Raw genomic sequence first — 23,498 nt, forward strand, 5'->3', positions numbered from 1 at the left:
CCATTTTATTTCTGCTAGAATGTAATGTTTGACTTTGATACGAGCTGTTTCAGTATTGTGGGGTAGGTGTTAACCTAGTTAGATGTATTCAAACAAGCTCCAAGAAAGGTGTGTCTACATTTATCAGGTAAAGTTATCGTCATGTGTTTTGGAGAAAAGGAGGCTGGACATGGGCCAGGGATTTTCAAGGGCAAATGAAATCAAGATGATTTTTTGAAGAGGCAGTACCAAGGTTGTGGGGTCACCGTCAGATCTACCATATCTACATGGTGTTTGTGAGATTGTAAATACTAAAAGATTGTCCCCATATAAATTTTGGAAATCACATTGCTGCGTAAAGATACAAACAAGGCATTTTCACTTCACAGTTTCCATTTAACCCTGCTCTGGATTTGTCTATTTCAGAGCACCAGAATCGAAAACACCTGTCACAAAAATGGCTGAAGGTTTCAACAGCGGAGTATATCCAATATCTTCAAAAAGATTGACTTTGGACAATGGTAGGTTCAGAAAATACTCCCAAGTTTTCACCGTCCTGTTAATGAATCCAGACCTCATTCATGAACCTGCACTTCACACAAGGAGCAGAGAAGAACATAGCGGCAGCAAATTATAAACCAGTAAAACTGATATCATGAAGTTGTGCTGAAAGCAATGTCTAGTGCATGTCGATAGGCATTGCTTACATGGACATCCAGAAGGAATTTGGACAGAGTTTCTTAAAATTTCTGTCATGCAATTGAAGGCAAATTTGTGACCTCATTGTGAAATTGGTGGAAAAGCAAGGGATAGAGATGAGGTAAATTGTGATTTAGGCTGACTGTCAGGATGCAACTTGCTGTGTTCCAGAAGCATCTGTGTTAGGCTCACAATTACTAACCAAATTTATTGACAGCCTAGATGATGGAATAAAAAAATGGATATATAAAACTGATTATGACACAAAGTTATTGAAACATTGTCGTCAATATAGCTGGCAATATGCAATGAAATATCAGTAAATTAAGTGAATTGGCACGTTTGTGGCAAATAGATTAAAATGCAGGCCAATATCAGGTCCTTCACTTTCAATAAGGGATAGAACAGGGCCCTTTCCAAATGTGGAAAACCTAGAAACTTGGAAGCTCTACAGAACCTTGGGAATTCCTGAATATAGATTGTTAAAATATCGTGAAAAGGGAGCATAAAGTAAAACAAACAATTTAATGTTGGATTTTATGTCCAGAGGACAAGAGCATGTAGGGATAGAAGTTATGTTACAAGCGAGACAAGCTCCTGAATAGACCAATCCCGGCTATGGCGATTGCAGTTAAAATAAAGGCAAAACCTTTCAGGAATGAAATTGAAAAATGCTTCGAAACGCAAAAACATTTCCTGCAAAAAAGGTAATTGATATTGGAAAGTTGATGTGAATTGCTTCTTACTAACCAGGGGTATGAAGTGATTTGGAGGTCAGCTGGATACATGGGTTTTATTCACAAATGAGATAAATATCATGAATGTTTTCTGAAAGGTAGTCGATAACATGGCTCACATGACATTTAAGTGGGTTGTTTTAAGTTTACGGGAAATTAAAACAGTCCAGATAGGAACTCATTGTGTTTCATTTTTTTCCAATTTCTGTTCACAGATCCAAACTCTAAAATCACTGAGTTCTTGACAAACTGTAAAGATGACCAACTGTTGCTGTTGACCAAATTCTACCGGGACAGACTAGAACAGGCGATTGAAGGAGTGGCGAGACTCTGTCTGATGTTTGCAGCGTGCGATCATATTGGTGTGAAAGAAAGTCATGTAAGTCCAGGATATAGTGGGTTTAGTGATTTTGCCCATTTTCACTTCGCAGACCTGATTAAATGAGAGGAAGAATAATTTGCTGAACAATAAGAAGCTATGGTCTCTCTTGCTGCTCTCCTAAAAAGACAACTGTTCCAGTACAGCTACAATGCTGGCATCTACCCAACAACATGTGAAAATGTCTATCCCATTTGCCCAAAACAGGACAAATCCATATGGAAAATTTGCACCCCACAAGCCTCCTTCCACTAAGTGGCAGAGATAAAATGAGTCATTGCCAGTGACTTAAAGTTGCAGATACTTTGCAAGTTTGGGACGGCAAAGTGGCACAGTGGTTAGCATTACTGCCTCATAGCGCTGGGAACCCGGGTTCGATTCCTGGTTTGAGTCATTTTCTACGTGGTGTCTGCATGTTCTGCACGTTTTAAAGTTTATTCATTATTGTGAAAAGTAAGCTTGTATTAACACTGAAAAGATGTGACTGTGAATATCCCCGAGTTGCCATACTCCAGCGCCTTTTCGGGAACACTGAGGGTGAATTTAGCACGGCCAATGCACCTAACCAGAACACCCGGAAGAAACCCACGCAGACACGGGGAGACTGTGCAGATTCCACACAGTGACCCAAGTCGGGAATTGAACCCAGGTCCCTGGCGCTATGAGGCAGCACTGCTAACTACTTTGGAACCGTGCTGCCAAGTTTTTGTGTGCATTTCCGTCGGGTGTTCAGCTTTCCTCCGACAGTCTGAAAGACGTGATGGTTAGGTGCATTGACCATGCGAAATTCTCCCTCAATGTACCTGAACAGGCGCTGGAGCGTGACAACGACGGGATTTCCACGGTCACTACATTGCATTCTTAATGCAAGCCTCTTTGTAACATAGATAAATACACTTTAAGCATTTAATAACATGATAATTGAAGTTTCTTTTAGGTACTGCCAGTATCACTTGCCTCCTGATCTCATTAAACCCTTGGTCCATTCATGGACCAACACGAGTGTCTGCCTCTCACATCACAACATTATTTGATTGAACTCTGTCATGGAATGCTCAGGCGATAGAAATGAATGGGAACTGCGCTAAATCTCTGCAATGGCTGCAGTCATACCTAGCATAATGATAGTTGTGATTGTTTGAGGTCAATCCTAGCAGACCCATGGCCCTCATACTTGAGTTCCTCAACGTCCTGTGTTCTCTGAAAATATATCCAGCTGTTTCATGACCTATCTGCTATCAATTGGTCAGAAGTGGAGGTGTTTTAGTGTTGATGTTAAAATGTACAACTTAATCTGTAACTCCTCAGATATCAGGAACTGAACAATATCCAGTCTACTAAATGGTCAGTGATATTCCTGCCACACAACTCCATCCCTGTTTGACACTAAGTCACATTACCATTGCGGAAACCCACTTCAACAACCATGAGGGTTACAATTGAACACAACCTTAACTAGAAGAGTCAGAGGCTGGGAATTTGCTGCAAGGCTCTCTTCCTGAATTCCCAAAGTCTGCGAATAATCCACAAGACAAAAATGGGCAACGTGACGGAATACACTCCACAATCATGGATTATTGTGTCCAACGTTATCTAAGCAGCTCGACACCATCGAGAATGGAGCTGCCACTTGATTTGCATGGAATTTGTTCTTAAAAATATTTCCTCCCACGTCACAATGTCAGCATGTGCACCTGGTAAAAGATGCACTGCAGCAAATCACTAACACTCCCTTATAAGAAATAATTTTTTTTATTTCAAAAATATACTTTATTCACACAAAAAAAAACTCTCCAATAAAACATTGCAAAATTACAAATCCAAATGTCATAAACAGTGTAAAAAAGAATCATTTTTACAGTCCAATACCGTGCTCATTTACAAAAACATTACATTCCGTTACATTTCATTTCTTAAAACTATATACATGTGTCAGAGTTTTCTGTGTGCCATTATTTTTCAGGTTGGCACACAGTTACCCAGGCCGAGGGTATTCTGCAGTTACCCGGCCCTCGGTCTGCCTCGGTTGAGACGCTTTACACGGTGGCCTTTCCCCACTGTGCCTTGGCGGCGGCTGCCCCAAGCTTGAGCGCGTCCCTGAGCACGTAGTTAATACTGTGGGCACATGCTTTCAAATAACCAGTATGGTAGAGTTTGGAAATGAAAATCAACTAATACATCTTGAATTGAAATCTCGTTTCGGTAATGCTGACCATGAAAACATTATCCATTGATGTAAAAACCCATCCCAATCAATAATGTCGTTTGTAGACTGAGATCTGCTGTCCTTGTCTGGACTACGTGTGACCCCAGCTCTAAAACAGTGCGATTACGTCTTGAAGAGTCTAACAGGCAACTCAGTTTTATTAAATGGCTGCAAAGTCTAAAAGTATTGAAACCGAATGATTCACCCGGAAATTACAATTACATTCCCAACCCTATTGACCCTACAAATTTCATCATGTCGGGCCAGTGCTAAGATTGGGAAAGCTATCCCACTGACTAGTCAACCAGTTCCCTGAAACAATGAACCTCTTAACATCATACTTGCAGACAATGTCCCAAATACAACCATCATCATTGTTGGGTATGACCTGTCCCGCTGACAGGAAAGACCCACAAGACATCCAGTGGGGAGCGGATTGCTCTGGATTTCCTCAACATTGAGTCTGAACTCCCTGAAGTCTCATAATCCGGTTGGAAGCGTGGCAATGAAATTGCCTGCTGGTTTCAGCCTACAATGCCCACTATCTGATGAACAACTGCTCCTCCATGTGACACAGTGTTTGGAGGAAGCACTGAGGATGGCAAGGGCAGGAAATATACTCTGGGTGGGGACTGAAATATCCATCAACAAGTCATGCTCAGTAGCGCCACCACTGAATGAGCTGGCAACGTCCTAAAGGGCATAGCTGCTGCACTGGGTCTGCGGCAGGCGGTGAGTGAATCAACAAAAGGTTTAACTTATTTGACCTCCTCCTGATCAGGCTGTCTGTTCCAGATGCACATGGTCAAAGTTGTCGGAGTGACCAACAAACTTTCCATTAGGAGGCAAAGTCCTGACTTACCTTCAGGTGTTGTGTGGATTTACCAACGAGTTAAATGTGATAGGTTTTGTACAGATCAGTTGAGTCAAAACTGCGCAGCCATTAGACAGTGTGATCAATCAGTAGGAGCGGCAGAATTGTATTCGACCTTCACGGCCCAGCATATCATCTGCTCTGCTATTGCCAGTGTATCAGTCCTAGTGAATGAACAGTGCAGGAGGGGGTGCCATTGATAGCGCCGGGGGTACCTCAACAACAGGTGTCAAACTGGTGAAGGTTCAACACGGGAATGCTTTTATAGCAAACAGCAGAACAAGCATGAGGGAAGTGACCCGAAATCTAATGAATCGGATCCAAAGCTCTGCATCCCTGCCGGATTCGACCATGGCTGGTGTGAATTATTAACTAACCATCTGGAGTATTAGGCGCCCCAAATATCCACGTCCTAAATTAAATATGTTTCAGTATGTCTGAACATTGCAGTACAAAAGACAAAGCTGAAACATTGGCAAATATTATTAGCCAGAAGAACGCCGGAGGTGAAAGAAAGAATTAAAGCAAAATAGTGCGGATGCTGCAATGTGAAACAAAAACAGAAAACCCCGGAAAATCTCAGCAGGTCTGACAGCACCTGTGAGGAGAGAATAGAGCCAACGTTTCGAGTCTGGATGACCCTTCATCAGAGCTCTGACGAAGGATTATCTGGGCACGAAACTTTGTCTCTATTCTCTCCCCACAGATGCTGTCGGACCTGCTGAGATTTTCGAGCCTTTTCTGTATTAGGAGCCAGTACATGATCTATTTTGACTGTCTATTGAGGTCCCTATCATCACAGATGCCAGTCCTTAGCTAATTCAGTTCACTCCAAATGATATTCTGAAATAACCGAAATAAGTGTAAACTGTAAATGCTTTGGGCCATGGCAATATTCTGGCTAGAGAAAGACGTATCAGTGATCGTAGTTATAACTTAATCTCAGATGTGGGGTGTTTGCTGACGATTGCACGATTTTCAGCACAATTTGCAACTCCACAGATGCTGAAGCAATTAGAGCACATATGCAAGAAAACCTGGACACCAGTCAGGCCTGGGCTGCGATATGCCAAGTAACGTTTGCGCTACAAAAATGCCAGGCAATTAGAAATGCCATCAAAAGAGATTCCACCCCTCCCTCCTTGGCGATTGAATTTCATTACAATCATTGAATCCCCCACTATCACGATGCTGGGGGGGGGGGGTGCAGCTGACCTGAAACTGAATTGTACCAGGCACAAAATACTGGTGACGAGAGCAGGTCAGATTCTGGAGATTCTGTGGAGAGTGACTCACTTCCTCACTCCCCAAGACCTCTTCATCGTCTAAAAGGCACAGTCAGAGTGTGATGGAATCGTCTCCAGTTGCCTGGATGTGCGCAGTTCCAACAACTTTCAAGACGCTCGACAGCATCCTGGACAAAACAGCCACCTGATTGACACCCCATCTCACCAACATCAGCATTCACGCCCTCCACTATCGACACACATGGCAGCGGTGTTTACCATTTACATGATACACTGCCACAACATCATAAAAAAGTGGATCATGTCGTCTAACAGTAATCTGATGTCATGTTGGGCACGGAAGTTCAGATGGAATTAATCCCATTGAAATTATTGCTGGTTCTCTGGGATTTCTCACTCTCTGAAAATTATTTTCAATTAACTATTTGGTTTATTCATATGTCGTTTAAATTAAGGACGGAATCAAAATGTGATCTTTATTCAGTGTTGAGAAGGGATCAGGACCCAGTCCAGGGACTGCCTCCTGTCCTCAAAACACCTGGGAAATCCCTGAACAGATCCTTTCCTTCTCATTCCCAGTGCTTACCTTTCACTCTGTTTTCCAATACGCTCCTTATTATTCTTTACAGAAAGTAAAGGAAATCGCAGACAGTGGGAACCTCGCGGACTGTTCCAAACTTCTCCTAAATCTGGTGATAGAGAAAGGCCCTCGGGCTCTCAGGGTGATGTGGGAATCCTTTGTGGAAATGCACCGTGGGTTACCAAAGTTGGAGAAAATACTGAGAGAATTACCGACACTTGGTACAGTAAAATCGCGCAGTGAATTAAACATTGCAGATTGTTCTGATATTGCACATAGCTGATTTCATGATTGTAATTCCTTTAATCAGGTCCTGATGCATTTGTTTACATGAACATCCCACAAGGTTTATCGGAAGTACCCAGTAACCTAAAAGGTAAGTGATGACAGTGAAGATTGCAAACTAATTATTTCACTTCTAAGAGTCTGAATAATTAGTTGTCAGAATTTGGGAATCAGAAAATCGAAGTCTCGGAATCAGGGTTAAATATTGTTTGAATTTGTCGTCCATCCTCATCTGTTCTGCACAGGTTCAAGTTTGCAATTCATACGACCATACACATTAGGAGCAAATGTTGACCCCTCGGTCCCTCTAAACTGCTCCACCATTGATCAAGAAGGCAAATGGGATGTTGGCCTATATCGGAAGGGGAATAGAATATAAAAGCAGAGATGTCTTGCTGCATCTGTACAGGGCATTGGTGAGGCCGCAGCTGGAATACTGTGTGCAGTATTGGTCCCCTTATTTGCGGAAGGGTATATTGGCCTTGGAGGGAGTGCAGAGAAGGTTCACCAGGTTGATACCAGAGATGAGGGGTGTTGATTGTGAGGAGAGACTGAGCAGATTGGGTTTGTATTCGTTGGAATTTAGAAGGCTGAGGGGGGATCTTATAGAGACCTATAAGATAATGAAGGGGCTGGATAGGGTAGAGATGGAGAGATTCTTTCCACTTAGAAAGGAAACTAGAACGAGAGGGCACAGCCTCAAAATAAAGGGGAGTCAGTTTAGGACAGAGTTGAGGAGGAACTTCTTCTCTCAGAGGGTGGTGAATCTCTGGAATTCTCTGCCCACTGAAGTGGTGGAGGCTACCTCGTTGAATATGTTTAAATCACGGATAGATGGATTCCTGATCGGTAAGGGAATTAGGGGTTATAGGGATCAGGCGGGTAAGTGGAACTGATCCATTTCAGATCTGCCATGATCTTATTGAATGGCGGGGCAGGCTCGAGGGGCTAGATGGCCTACTCCTGCTCCTATTTCATATGTTCTTATGTTGTTATGAACAAGTCCATGGCTGATCGCATCACAACCTTCACACTGCATTCCTGTTTTTCCCAATCATCTTTCGTCTGTTGTGCTTTATATTTTTTCACTTCAGCAACTCTAAATTACCAGAACCTCATTTTCTTGTTTTGTGTATTTTCCACCATAGTCCAGAAATGCTTCGAATGCCTGAACTTCACTGAACCGTTGTCAAGTTTGTTTTTTCAAGTTTATTCTTTAAATAGTTCAAATCCTCAGTTAACTAATCCATTTAGGGGGATTAGTGGGGGTAAATATGTGGAGTTACGGGAAAGTGCTTGGGTGGGATGTTCTGTCGGAGAGTCAGTACAGACTCGATGGACCTGGTGGCTTCCTTCCCCACTATCAAGGCTCGCCTTGTTAACATGCTCGTAATGTCTCTGTTTTGCAACTCATAAACACCCTTCAACGTGTTCTGAAAGTCAAGTATCGAGAGCTCGGCGTGCCTTTGTGAGGGTGACCATCAAAGCTAATGAGTGCTGCTTATTGTGTTGCTGTTCTAAATTACGAATTACCTTTTTGCATTTGATCACTTTAATTTATTCTTCTTTTTGGAACAAGTAAATGATATGATGCGGCCCCTTAAATGTTCCTTTACGCTGTTTCATCGGGTCAGAGACAGTATTAAGTTATAGACAACGTTGTAATTATTTTCTCATCATCATTTAAGAAAGATGCATTCAAACGCCATCTCTTTGCAGTAGATTTTTGACCCAGGTCACAAGTCTATGGACTTATGATCAGAGAGAGTTATAGCGAGAATGTCACTGTCAATGATTCTATGAGACTCTGACTCAATTGTAAATAAATAGTCAATGCGAGAGTGACAGCAGTGAGTTTTGGAATAAAATACAAAGTCTCTGTTACTCGGGTGCAGACGCTTCCATATGTCCAGCAGCCCAGATTCAGTAACACGATTGCTCAGTGATTTGCTTATATTGGAGCAGGGGTTTGATGATGCTGAGAGCCAGTCTCCCATTTGGGACAGAACACAATTCGAATCTCACCCAATAAGGACAATCCTGTACTTTTAGCTGAGATAAGGTTGAAGAATATTTTCATGAATTGGGGATCATTCTCATTTGGGGCACATGAATGAAAGTTCCGTGCCTTCTCCTGTTCCGTTATGCAATACGAATTTGCCTTCATTGTCCGTATGTTGTGAGTGGACACAAATCTTCACCAGTCTGTTAAATAAGATTGCTAAACCCCTTATTCCCCTGATGGGTGAGAGGAAAAGAAGACCTGGTTTTCCCAAGATCTGCCCAGCTACTATGTTCTTTATCTGACAAATGTGTTTCCTTTAAAAATGCAATTTTGCAGCTTTGATGTTTCAGCTGAGAGAGCATTTTTCCCTTAAGAGGTTTATATCAGGTTGACATTCTAGCTAATTACCTTGAACACATCCAGAATAATCTGCATTTAATTGATCTGACCGGAGTATCAGCTGGGCAAGTAGCCTGGTATCAGAGAAGAAAGCATTGAGAGAGGGGGAAGGAGAAAAAGAAAGAAAAATGTACTGCCAATACAATGGCTTTTACATGGTTCCCTTGGGATCACTGTGAGATGAAAACTATATACATAAAAAGGTTAACTGCAAATTTGATCCATTTCCAAGTGCTGAAAACCAAATGTGCTTAAACCAACAAAAGTGGCTCGCTATTCAACCCATCAAATGTCTACTTGAGTCTCATAACTATAATTCTCCAGAGCAGATGTTCCGACTCTGAGGCCGACAGCTCCATTGGTGATAAGCCACATGAGTTAACTCTCCCGTCTAAACAAGCGCAGCCGTGTCCATGGATACGGTCAGCTGAGACTGCTCCACCCCGCCCATCAAAGTGTTCATATCCCCACCCGTTATGTGAACTGGCTAAAACTTTCTGAACATCACAGAATAAAGCAAAGTGCGTATAAAAAATAAATCTCAGCCACTTGGAAAATAATATCAGCAAATAACATGCCATGTGGTGCAAGGTTCTTTCCAGCTGCTTACCCTCCAATCAGCTCGCACTGATGCCCAGATGTTGCAAACCCTCTGCAGCCTCCAATGCAGATGAAAAGGTTTTGCTTGCATCCTTGAGGTGGACTCTCAGCCTCACCGGTTAATGTTTTGAAACCTTATGCTTTTCTCCCTAAGCTGCTTTTTAATAGCTGTATATTCACATGTTTACCACTCCAGATGTGGTGAGTCGTCGTTATCGAGCATGAATCGCCTTCCGTTCAATTGGAGATTTTTCTCACCTGGAGCCTTGGTGAGAATCTACTCTTGTGTCTGGAATCTGAGCGATTTTACCACCGGTTATCTGTCTGGAATCTGAGCGATTTTACCACCGGTTATCTCAGGGTGCATTAGTATTCAACGGCTTTTGCTGCAACGATCTATGAACCCGCTCTAGTTGTAGTCGAACGTCGACTGGCATTTTCTGTAGCTCATTGAAAGAGCTTTTGACCAAATGGATAATGTCCCCGCCTTCTGAGTTTTCTGGCACTCCATAAATTCACAGGGGATTCTGTCTCCTGAATTTTTCGAGGTACTCACATCTTTCCTCTAACTGCCTATTTCGATAGAATAAATGAAAGAGTAGCTTGTCGTTGTTTATGTTGTTATCGTCAAACTTTCTCATTCTGTTCTCAGACTCCAGTAACTGCTTTGAAAACCCGCTGACAGTTTGTTCCAGTTCTGAGATTGAATTAATGTTTTTCTCAAGGACCTCGTTTACGGAATTTCTGAATGTTCTCAGTTCAGGAAAGTGCTCAGACCAGACCTTTCCATACCTGACTTTTCTCAGTTCAATCAGCATGGGATTCAGCTCAGACTTCTCAATACCGGGTGTGGTTCTCAGGCAGCCCTGATGCTGCCATGCGGAGAGGGGTGGCGAATTCTCACTTCTTTGTTTCAATCTTCCTTAAACACTTTGCATTCTTCTCTCTTCTGTCTCATAGTTTGGCTCTTGTGTCTAAATCTATAAGTGGTAATTGTTTGGAGGTTATTTAATAACTGGATGGCGATGGATCTTTGTTCGGCTTGAACAGAGAAATACGCAGTCGGCAGCGATTCATTTCTCCAGCTCCGTCTTGTGTCCAATTTACCCACTTTTTGAAGAACTTGGCTGTCAGGCAACCCTTGCAATTTTAAATGTTTCGCTGGACTTTCAATAATTTCACCTTTCCTTTCCCCGACAAGTCACTCTCATTCCAAATTATCTGCCAATTCAGTTAACTAAGTCTTAGTTACTTTCTGTAAACCCATCAATGTTACACCTTCCATTTTCAGGAACGTCTGAGCAATTTATAAACGGGATTTTGCATTCCAACTGTGGTACAATAAACACCAAAATAATTTCACCGTTCAGCATCCAGTAACTGGCCTTCCACGTGTGAAAATTTCCACTGAATGTTTACTAAGAATCCAATTGCACTTTCTCGACGTTTTGAAATTCCAGGCAGGTCCCCACTTCTGTAACAATTCCAGTCGATGTTATAACGGGATGGGATGATCCCAGAATTAAACTCTGGCTCAAAGGATTGCAACTTTTAAAAAGAAAAAAAATAAACATAGACTAACAGAGTCACAGAACCACTACTTAGTTTTAGCAACAAGAAAGGAACATTTATTAAACAATGAAAAATGGATTACAATAAAATACACCTTTACTCCTCCGTTAGGCCACCCAATATACACACGTTCTAAGAATAACACGAATGACAATGTACAATTGCAGGAAACTATGATGGTCTCATCAGCACACATGATACCGTTTGCTATTTCTCCTCCGAATCCGCTCAGATGCTTGTCATTTGCAAGTTTCCAAACTCCACTCCCCAAAAAAATGCTTCATGTCTTGCATTATATCTCACATCGACTTTGTCGCACAAATCGTCTCTTGCACACATCCTCTCTATCACACACATCCTCTCTATCACACACATCCTCTCTATCGCACACACCCTCTCTATCACACACATCCTCTCTGTCACACACATCCTCTCTGTCACACACATCCTCTCTATCACACACATCCACTCTATCACACACACCCTCTCTATCACACACACCCTCTCTATCACACACACTCTCTCTATCACACACATCCTCTCTATCACACACATCCTCTCCTATCACACACATCCTCTCTATCACACACATCCTCTCTATCACACACATCCTCTCTATCACACACACCCTCTCTATCACACACACCCTCTCTATCACACACACCCTCTCTATCACACACACCCTCTCTATCACACACACCCTCTCTATCACACACACCCTCTCTATCACACACATCCTCTCTATCACACACATCCTCTCTATCACACACACCCTCTCTATCACACATATCCTCTCTATCACACACACCCTCTCTATCACACACACCCTCTCTATCACACACATCCTCTCTATCACACACACCCTCTCTATCACACACATCCTCTCCATCACACACATCCTCCCTATCACACACACCCTCTCTATCACACACATCCTCTCTATCACACACATCCTCTCTATCACACACATCCTCTCTATCACACACATCCTCTCTATCACACACATCCTCTCTATCACACACACCCTCTCTATCACACACACCCTCTCTATCACACACATCCTCTCTATCACACACATCCTCTCCATCACACACATCCTCCCTATCACACACATCCTCTCTATCACACACATCCTCTCTATCACACACATCCTCTCTATCACACACATCCTCTCTATCACACACATCCTCTCTATCACACACATCCTCTCTATCACACACACCCTCTCCATCACACACATCCTCTCTATCACACACATCCTCTTTATCACACACATCCTCTCTATCACACACATCCTCTCCATCACACACATCCTCTCTATCACACACACCCTCCCTATCACACACATCCTCTCTATCACACACACCCTCTCTATCACACACATCCTCTCTATCACACACACCCTCTCTATCACACACATCCTCTCTATCACACACATCCTCTCTATCACACACACCCTCTCTATCACACACATCCTCTCTATCACACACACCCTCTCTATCACACACATCCTCTCTATCACACACATCCTCTCTATCACACACATCCTCTCTATCACACACATCCTCTCTATCACACACATCCTCTCTATCACACACATCCTCTCTATCACACACATCCTCTGTATCACACACATCCTCTCTATCGCACACACCCTCTCTTTCACACACATCCTCTCGATCGCACACACCCTCTCTATCACACACATCCTCTCTATCGCACACATCCTCTCCAGTACGCACATCCTCTCTGCGCACACACACACTCTCTGGCAAACACACCCTCCCTGATACACACATCCTTTCTGGCACACACATTCTCCCTGGCGCGCACATCCCCTCTGGCACACACGTCCCCACTGGCATGCGCGCCCCTCCCTCCGGCGCGCGGGCCCTCCCTCCGGCGCGTGGGCCCTCCCTCCGGCGCGCGGGCCCTCCCTCCGGCGCGCGGGCCCTCCCTCCGGCGCACGCGGGCCCTCCCTCCGGCGCGCGGGCCCTCCCTCCGGCGCGCGGGCCCTCCCTCCGGCACGCGGGCCCTCCCTCCGGCGCACGCGGGCCCTCCCTCCGGCGCACGCGGGCCCTCCTCCGGCGCGCGGGCCCTCCCTCCGGCACGCGGGCCCTCCCTCCGGCGCACGCGGGCCCTCCCTCCGGCGCACGCGGGCCCTCCCTCCGGCGAACGCGGGCCCTCCGTCCGGCGCACGCGGGCCCTCCCTCCGGCACACGCGGGCCCTCCCTCCGGCGCACGCGGGCCCTCCCTCCGGCGCACGCGGGCCCTCCCTCCGGCGCACGCGGGCCCTCCCTCCGGCGCACGCGGGCCCTCCCTCCGGCGCACGCGGGCCCTCCCTCCGGCGCACGCGGGCCTTCCCTCCGGCGCACGCGGGCCCTCCCTCCGGCGCATGCGGGCCATCCCTCCGGCGCACGCGCGGGCCCTCCCTCCTGCATGCGCGGGCCCTCCCTCCGGCACGCGCGCCCCTCCCTCCGGCACGTGGGCCCTCCCTCCTGCACACATACATTCTTCTGTTGATTCCTTCACAATCTCCATCACTTTCTCTCACACTCTCTCACTCCTTAACTCATTCACTCACTCTCTCTATCACATCCTCCATCTCACACCCATTCACACACTTTCAAACTCTCTCACTCACTCTTTCACACTTTCCCTCACACCTTCATCACCTCTCTCACAGATTATCTCTCTCTCTCAAACTTACTTTCTCATGTTCATTCTCTCACACCATTGTTCATACTATGTTTCTCACCACTTCTAATTCACACCCACACATTCTGCTCACTCACTCTCGCTCGCACACTCTCTCTCATTAAGGTATTAAGGATCCACTTGTCCCGTAAAATGCTCTTGTCTTACCACTATTACCCAATTATAGATTCTGACGGCCTCTGTTTATTGCTCGTGTTCCTTAACTGCAGCAGTTCTCCTGTTTGTGCAAAGTTGACCTTTTTCCCATCATGCTCTGCAGGCATTTCGCTGTTAGTCCCCCTTTGAGCATTAGCGAATTGGAGCACAATTGAGCCTCATCAAACCTCACTCTTGTCATGCAGCTTTAATAGAAACACATTCCAAGCATTTCATTTAATGAGACAAACAAGGACAGCAATTCAATTATTGCTTCATTTTACACTTCTCGTACCAATTCAAACAAGCAGTTGCAACTCATTAAATCTTCACTCTACTTGAACTAACTGAACATCAACTTTCAATTGAACTTTAACTCTTAAACTGCACTTTAACTTTAACTGAACGTCAACTTTAACTATTTAACTGAAAATAGATACTACCCAGTTGAGGAGAGCATTGGCCATTAAATATCCTCGATGTAGAATCTATTTTCCCCTTCTCTGAAGCATCCTTCAGGGTACAAGTCTACTTGCGATGGTCGGTCTCTTTGAGTTATCGCTGCCAAACAAAGGACTCACATGGCTTTTTATCCACAATTCTTCACTCGCCTCCGGAAGATTATCTGTCATCCAGCTAATTGTGTAATCAGAAACCGATCGCATGGCTCGAATATCCACTGTAATTACTTTTGAAAGACGCCTTTACGCTTAGTTCATTTTATATATCCCATACATAGCAGCTATATAAATCAGAGACGCAGTGCTTCTGTTAATGGAAACAACTTCCCTTATCTGGGCCAATACAGGAATTTCAGAACACAGCTCCCAGACCACAGTCTCTTTCCGACAGGCACCTGGTTTTAATCTACATGTTGAATAAAAGTCCCAGCATGCTTCTCTCCCAGCAAGAATACCCTTTTTACAGTCACTGTTGCCATTATTCTTGTTAAGTCATTGTCGTAGCCGTTCTTTCTCCGATCACACCCTGTTTAAGCAGATACTCAAATCCATGTCATGTTACATTCGAAGTATATTGATCAGTAGTTCGGGCTTTCTTATGTACAATTACGTTTCTAACTTATTTTCAATTTCATCTCTCCGGAATTCAAATCATCAAAGTATGCATTTGTTACTTTAGCGTCGAAACTACAACAATAATTGCAACATGCAAAGTAAATCTTATCCATAGTTGTATTTGTACTTTCGCACCCCAATTCCAAAATTCATCATCAGTTGGTTCCGTTTGTTGCTGCAATCAGTTGCCTGGTTTTCCCTCTTTGTTGAATGTCTTGGGCAATAGTTTGGTGAATTGTATTTGTTTCTTGATCCATTGCAAATCTTTTTGTATAACTCGAATGTTAGTTTCACATTTATCAACGTACTTGCCCGAAGTACTGTTTGATTCTTCAGTGACATTATTAATGTTTTCTTCCAGTTTATCTCTGTCGAGCAGCTTGAGGTGGCCTCAGCATGATGGGACCTGGGCTTTAAAGCAAAGGATGGTGTTAGCAATGGGAAAAAAATCTCACAGCCATATTCCTATTCTTTCAATTAGGTGGTAATACAATATTCCCCGTTTCCCTTATAAGGAACTTGGACACTGTCAATATCTAGGGTTCGGATTTCCATTGTACAATTCAGATGTTTGTCTGTTTTAAATCCACACAACGCTTTTTACGCTGGGATATACAAGATCATACATCATAGATCATAGAATCCTACAGTGCAGAAGGAGGCCATTCGGCCCATCGAGTCTGCACCGACCTCAATCCCACCCAGGTCCTATCCCCATAACCCCATGCACTTACACTAGTTACACACCCTGACACTAATTGGCAATTTAGCAAGGCCAATCCACTTCACCCGCACATCTGGACTGTGGGAGAAAACTGGAGCACCCAGAGGAAACTCACGCAGACACAGGGAGAATGTGAAAACTCCACACACACAGTCACCCAAGCCGAGAATCGAACCCGGATCCCTACATGCATCTGTTATTTGTTTGTTTATGGACCGCCCCACCTCGAAGTTATTATTTGGGAGCCTATAGACCACGCCCACCAGTGACTTTCTCCCCTTACTATTCCTTATCTCCACCCACATTGATTCCACATTATGTTTCTTGGAGCCTATATCGTCTCTCACTACCGCCCTGATGCTATCTTTAATTAACAGAGCTACCCCACCTCCTTTTCCTTCCTGTCTATCCTTCCGAATTGTCTGATACCCCTGGATATTTAGTTCCCAGTCCCGGTCACCCTGCAACCACGTTTCTGTAATGGCCACTAGATCATACCCATATGTACTGATTTCTGCTTTCAACTCATTCACTTTGTTTCGAATGCTACGTGCATTCAGGTAAAGTGTCTTTATGTTAGTCTTTCCTACCTGGACCCGATTTGTTAGTGCATTCCTTTGTTTGCATGCTCTGTCCCTTCCTATCACAGACTGGTTTTTCTTCCCCAGACCAACTCCTTGCACTGTGTTGACCACCTCCCTTCTCATGCTTGTCACCTTTTTTACTCTGCCTGAGGTTAGATTCCTGCCACCTTCTATACTCTCTGTTCTATTATGTGGTCTGAAAACTTTACTAACCTCTCCTGTGCTCTCGTCTCCTTTAACTAATTGAAAGTCCTCATCATTAATCTGCACTCCTACCCTCTCCTTTCCCTTTGATTTTCTAATTCTCCGTACAACTGAACCCTCCCCCCACTATTTAGTTTAAAGCCCTATCTACAGCCCTAGTTATACGATTCGCCAGGTCTCTGGTCCCAGCACGATTCAGATGAAGACCATCCCATCGGAACAGGTCCCCTCTTCCCCAATACTGGTGCCAATGTCCCATGAATTCAAACCCATTCCTCCCACACCAATCTTTGAGCCACGCATTTACCTCCTTAATCTTATTGACCCTGTGCCAATTCGCTCGTGGCTCAGGTAGTAATCCAGAGATCATTACCTTTTTTGTTCTGCTTTTCAATTTAGCTCCTAGCTTTTCATATTCCCTGAGCAGAACCTCAGTTCCTGTTCTTCCTATGTCATTGGCACCTATGTGGACCACGACAACTGGGTCTTTACCCTCCCACTCCAAGTTCCTCTGCAGCCCAGATGAGATATCCTGAACCCGAGCACCAGGCAGGCAACACAACCTTCGGGATTCTCGATCCTGGTCACAGAACAGTGTCAATGCCCCCAACTATACTATCCCCAATTACGACTACATTTCTTTTTTCTCCCCCCACTTGAATGGCTCCCTGTACCACGGTGCTGTGGTCAGCTTGCTCATCCTCCCTGCATTCCCTGTTCCCGTCCACACAGGTAGCGAGAGTCTCGAACCTGTTGGACTGAGGCTCTGGTAACACTACTCCCTGGATCCCTCTCCGTGCCTCACTCGCAGCCACACCCTCTTGTCCCTGACCACTGTCTGAATTCAAGGTAGTTTTTCTAAGGTGTGTTACTGCCTCCTGAAACAGAGCGTCCAGGTAACTCTCCCCCTCCCTGATGTGTCGCAGTGTCCGAAGCTCAGAATCCAGCTCATCAACCCTGAGCCGGAGTTCCTCAAGCAACCAACACTTAGTGCAGACATGCTCACTGGGAACCACAGTGGGGTCCACCAGCTCCCACATCAAGTGAGGATATGAAAATTTTCTCAGCTTTTGTTCACTTTCAAATGAGATTTCCATTAACATTTTAATGAATTAAATCTATGTTTTCAGCAAAGTGGTCTTGAGAAGTTACTTATTAATGCCAATAACAATAAACATTTTCTCTCCATTCTTATTGAAGATGTTCAACAGAAACACAAGGAGACACTCCGGGTACAAACTGAAAGACTGAGAGTGAACACTATCCTCATAAAGGAGAAGTTTAAGATTTTCCAGCTGGTTGATCGATACGCTGAGCTCACGGTTATTTCTACTGTTCGAGATCGGACACTTGTCGAACATGAACTGCTGGCAAGAGGCCGAGACCATGAAGAATGGAGAGAGAAACATCTCCGGAGAGAACTGGAAAAAATCCGAACTGATCAATTGTTCCAGAGCAGCTTTTCCCAGAGAAAATTCAAATCTGGGAATTCAGCAGCAGTGAGCGGAGTGCCGGGAATTGGAAAAACAACAATGGTACAAAAGATTGTTTATGACTGGGCCACTGGGAAAATATACCCACACTTTCAATTTGTGTTCAGTTTTAAATTCCGGGATTTGAACACTATTAACTGTAGAATAAACCTGAGGAATCTGATACTGTTTTTCTATCCTTACTTTGGGAATATTCTGGGAGAGCTCTGGAAGAAGCCAGAAGGATTGCTGTTTATATTCGATGGTTTGGATGAATTCAAGGACAGTATTGATTTTGCCGACAATCGGAAGAATACAACACCTCAGTCCATGTGCACAGATCCCGAATGCTGGTGTGAAGTGTCTGACATTGTGTACAGTTTAATACAGCACAAGCTGCTCCCAGGATGTTCAGTGTTAGTGACCAGCCGCCCCACTGCATTACATTTATTGGAAAAGGCTGACATCAGTGTCTGGGCTGAAATCCTGGGATTTGTTGGTGATGAACGGAAGGAATATTTCAACAAGTTTTTTGAAGATCAGACGGTGGCAGCAGCTGTTTTCAAACACGTGGAGGAGAACGAGATCCTGTACACTATGTGTTACAACCCTTCCTACTGCTGGATCCTCCGTCTGTCACTGGGTCCCTTCTTTACACAAAGAGACAGGAAACAGCAGAAAGTTCCCAAGACCATCACCCAACTATATTCCTACTATATTTACAACATTCTGAAAAACCATGGCCGAGAGATTGAAAACCTCCGCGATGTGTTACTGAAGCTTGGTGAGATGGCCTTCACAGGAGTGTCTGAGAAGAAGATTGTGTTTAGAGATGGAGATTTGATCAAGTACAAGCTGGAACCTTCCCAGTTCCTGTCTGGATTCCTGGTGGAACTTTTGGAGAAAGATGAATCTGCCCAGAGTGTGGTTTACACATTCCCACACCTCACCATCCAAGAGTTTGTGGCTGCACTCTCACAATTCCTGACTCCAAATGCTGGGGAGATCGGGAAACTCCTCAGTGAAGCCCACAGCGAGGAAGATGGGCGATTTGAGATATTTCTCCGTTTTGTTGCTGGTCTCTCCTCCCCACAGTCAGCTCGACCCCTGATGGAGTATCTGGGTCCATTTCTTCATCAAACAACCTGCCGAGTGATTGACTGGGTGAAGGAGAAGGTTGAAGGGCAGATTGGAGACTCACAGACTGAAACTGGGAAGAGGAAGCTCCTGAACACATTCCACTACCTGTTTGAGTCTCAGAATAAAGCACTGGCTCGGAACACAGTGGGATCTGTGGAAAAACTTTCATTTAGGGAATTGCGACTGACCCCAATTGACTGTGCGGTCCTGTCTCATGTCATTGGACTCTGTGATACAATAAAACACCTCGATCTAGGGCAATGCTACATTCAGTGTGAAGGGCTCCAGCGGCTGGGACCCATTCTGCACAAGTGTCCGGAATTGAGGTAACTGTTTGGTCTCAGAGCGGATATTTTCATTGCTGACAAGCCATTTTCTTTGTTCCAAATAAAACAGAGACATGTTCAGTTGAGGAAGTCAAGAGGGAAACAATGTCCAATGGTCACAGAGAAAGCGCGGGAGAATGGCACAAAGTCATAAAGCTCATTTGAGAGCAGATGCAGACATGATGGGCCGATTGGCCTCCTTCTGAACCTGTAATAAATTTTGAATTCTCTGATAAAACTACAGCGGTTCAAGAAGGCAGATTCTCGTGGGCAAATAGGCATCGGCAATAAATGTTGGCAAAACCAGCGATGATCACGTTCCTTGAGTGAATAAAAGCATTATTGGGATAAATTTTAAATAATTAGAGGTGTAAAGGCCTCGTTACAAAATTTTTAAAAAGGATATTTCACTCTCCCAACAGAAACCATCTGATTATGTATGATGCTAGAAAGAAATTTGTTTCTCTTGTGTTCGGTACAGCTTACAGTTTGTGGCTATTGTCAGGATTATTTTCCTGCACGCTGCCTCTGTTATGTATTATAGTTGGTGTGTGTTTTATCGGGACAGTGTCCTTTTATAAGTCATGTGATAACTGGTAACATCAGTCAGGGTCGCAGTGGAGGTTCAGTCTTGTATTAAACCTCACAGTGTGCAGTTGTGAAAAGAAACCTCCCTTAGGTTACAGCAGCCCACGCTGTTTCTGTTCCATGGTTCTGACTGCAGCCTCATAAAACCTGAATCACTCGCTGTGTTTAAAAAAAATAGCTTTATTCACACTGTATTTGCATCTTTTGCAAATCACTTTAAATCTTGTTGTTGATCCTTGTCCGAGCAGCAACATTTCGATTTGCTACCTGTTCTCTCCAGCACCATCACTATTTTGAACATTTCTATCAAATGTCCTCTCAGCTTTCTTCCTTCCAAGGTGAACAACCTCTCCTATCGATCCTCATGTCTGAAGTTTCACATCCCTGTAGCCAATCTTTTAAACATGTTCAGCACTCTCTCCAATGTGTTCTAAGCCTTCCTAAAGTATGACGCGCTGAACTGAGATCTAACTGATGTCTTTTGCAGGTTCAGCACAGCCTCCTTGCTCTTGTACTCTATGCCCCTATTGACAATGTTATGATCCCAGCTGATTTCTGGACAGTCAGGTCGAAGAGCAGAAACCCGGCTCAGTAAATCATAACGTTTATTTATTGTTTTATTATTTAGAAATGTAGATGAACAGAATAACAAGGTAGGCGATTAACTTTTAACAAAAGAATAAACCCTTTGTTAAAAAAATAACTGCAATGCACCACCCCATCTAACTTCACAGATGTCTGCAGATCTGTAAGGATGACACGAGTTACAAAATAGATCTTATGCTTTAATGTTCTCAGTAAGTACACAGTTAATGTAAACCAACAATCCACCTGTGGTTCAGAAATACCACTCTCTGAAACTCAGTGACAGATGCCACCCAAAGTAACTTCAGTGGATTCTTCTTCAAATCCCCCCAAATGTTTGTAACAATGTGAGAAAACCCGTCTCACTGGGACTGATGCTTCCGCTCCAGAAGCTCCACTCGAGAAACAAAGAGCAGCTTTTGGAATCTTTTCAATGCTTTCTGTCAGGTGCCGTCACCAAGGATCCCTGTCCAATATTTCAATGTTTCCTTTCATTATTCCTCCATACTCAGCCGTGCCAACAGACACCAGCGCCTCATAGTCTGTATGAAGGTGTCACCAACTTTAGGAATATATCAGATATCTGGATTCTCGTGAGCAAACTTTACACTGTCTGCATCTCGCAGCTCTGTCTTTAACTGGGAGCCTCTCTCTGCTCCTCTCTTTAACTTCGGGAGCAGTAGCTAGTTCAGATTCAGGTTTTTTTTGTCTCTTTGACTTCTGTCTTCCTGGAACTCCTCTTTTCCTCCTTGGTTTCTGACGGTGATTTATCTTGTGGGTCCTGCTTTCTGAGTCCCTGCATTCCCTGCCTCGACTGGCAGCCTCTGTGAACTCCGTCTTGCTTCTTGGGTTAACTGGTTGTAACTGAAACTCAGTGTTTCTATCATTCATTGTGGACTTCTGAATATAAGCAACCATTTTTTTAACCTCTATAACTCTGACAATGTCGTAAACCTTAAATTAAAATGCAGGGACACAAAAAACCCGCAGGCAGGCAGCTTTGTTTAACACGAAGTGAAATTAAAGTTTTGGCTCTTTCTTAACACACAAGCACAGAAACACAAATTAAACTTAAACTCATGAATTATTATCTGATGCCTACAAACATAAACTATTTCACAGCAGTAAAGCCCAAGATGCTGTATTCTTTATTAACTGCTACCTACACTTGCCCTGCTAACGGCAATGATCAATGTACATATACGTCCAGTCCCTCTGCTCCTGCACTCTGTTAACTATTCTACCGATTATTTTATATTCCTTCCTCATGTGCATGTTACCAGAAAGTATCACCTCACCCGTCTCTGCATTGAACTTAATCTGCCACCTATCTGTACACTCCAATATTGTCCGTTTTTCAGTCCCAAGCGCCCCTCCTCACAGTATCCGATGCCTCAAAGGTTTCTGTGATCAACACACTTTGAAATTTTCCTCGAGACTGCATTTACCTAGATCATTCATATATATCAGGGAAAAGCAAGGATCCCAATACTGACCTCTCGGGTTCTCCACTACCGACATCCTCCAGCCTGAAATATATCCATTATTCATTGTTCATCCAATTTTGTATCCACGTTGCGACTTTCCCATTTATTTTATGAGCTTATGCCACAAGTCTGTTGTGTCACTGCATCAGATGATTTTTGAATATCCATGTACACCACATCAACAGCAGAACCATCACTGACCCTTTCTGTTGCTTCCTCCAATTCACAGCAATATAAAGGCAGTCGAAAACGGCATTTTGTTTTAACCAACCAATGAATTTAGTTTCCTCTGTGTCGCTATTAGATTCACCATTTCCCTTTTGAACTCAGCGTGGGCCGGCTCAGAGTAGCTGAATGATCAACTGACCCTCCAACCCTCAGCTAAGTTTAACACTACTGCTCCAGGCTGGAGCCGCAGACTTGACTAAATTGGATTGACCCAGTCTTTTCGGTTGTGGTTACTGCCTCCTGGTCCTCTCTTCATCCACTCCAACAAACTGAGATAGCTGGGAATTAAACCCGTATCAACTGCTTGGAAAGCAACTATGCTCACTATTATATCACTGTCATTGCATTTAGTGACTCCTGTGGTGTAGGTGCACCCACAGAGCTGTGAGAAAGAGAGTTCCAGAATGTTGGCCCAGTCACTGTGAAGGAACGGTGCTATATTTCCAAGTTAGGATGGTGTGTATCTTGGAAGGAAACTTCCAGGTGGTGATGTTTCCATTCATCTGCTGCCCTTGTCCTTCCAGGGATAGAAATCACAGACTGGACAGTGCTGTGTAACGAGCCATGGTGAGTTGTTGCACTGCATCTTGTAGATGGTACACACTGCTCGCTCTGTTCCTCTGTGGTGGATGGAATGAATGTTGAACGTGGAGCACCAGTCAACAAGCA

At 44.1% G+C, this 23,498-nt stretch overlaps 1 protein-coding gene across 1 annotated transcript in view; it reads left to right on the plus strand.

Moving 5' to 3' along the window:
* LOC144484295 (NACHT, LRR and PYD domains-containing protein 3-like) overlaps positions 1-23,498 on the plus strand; it is a 138,833-nt gene that overhangs the window by 86,854 nt on the left and 28,481 nt on the right. The window contains exons 14-18 of the mRNA XM_078202824.1: positions 406-500; positions 1,631-1,794; positions 6,751-6,922; positions 7,012-7,077; positions 18,204-19,941. Of these exons, the coding sequence (XP_078058950.1) occupies positions 437-500; positions 1,631-1,794; positions 6,751-6,922; positions 7,012-7,077; positions 18,204-19,941 (2,204 nt within the window). The 5' untranslated portion in view covers positions 406-436. The remainder of the gene's footprint in view (positions 1-405; positions 501-1,630; positions 1,795-6,750; positions 6,923-7,011; positions 7,078-18,203; positions 19,942-23,498) is intronic.

This window comes from Mustelus asterias, unplaced genomic scaffold, assembly GCF_964213995.1.
Source record: "Mustelus asterias unplaced genomic scaffold, sMusAst1.hap1.1 HAP1_SCAFFOLD_98, whole genome shotgun sequence".
NCBI classification, from domain to species: Eukaryota; Metazoa; Chordata; class Chondrichthyes; order Carcharhiniformes; family Triakidae; genus Mustelus; species Mustelus asterias.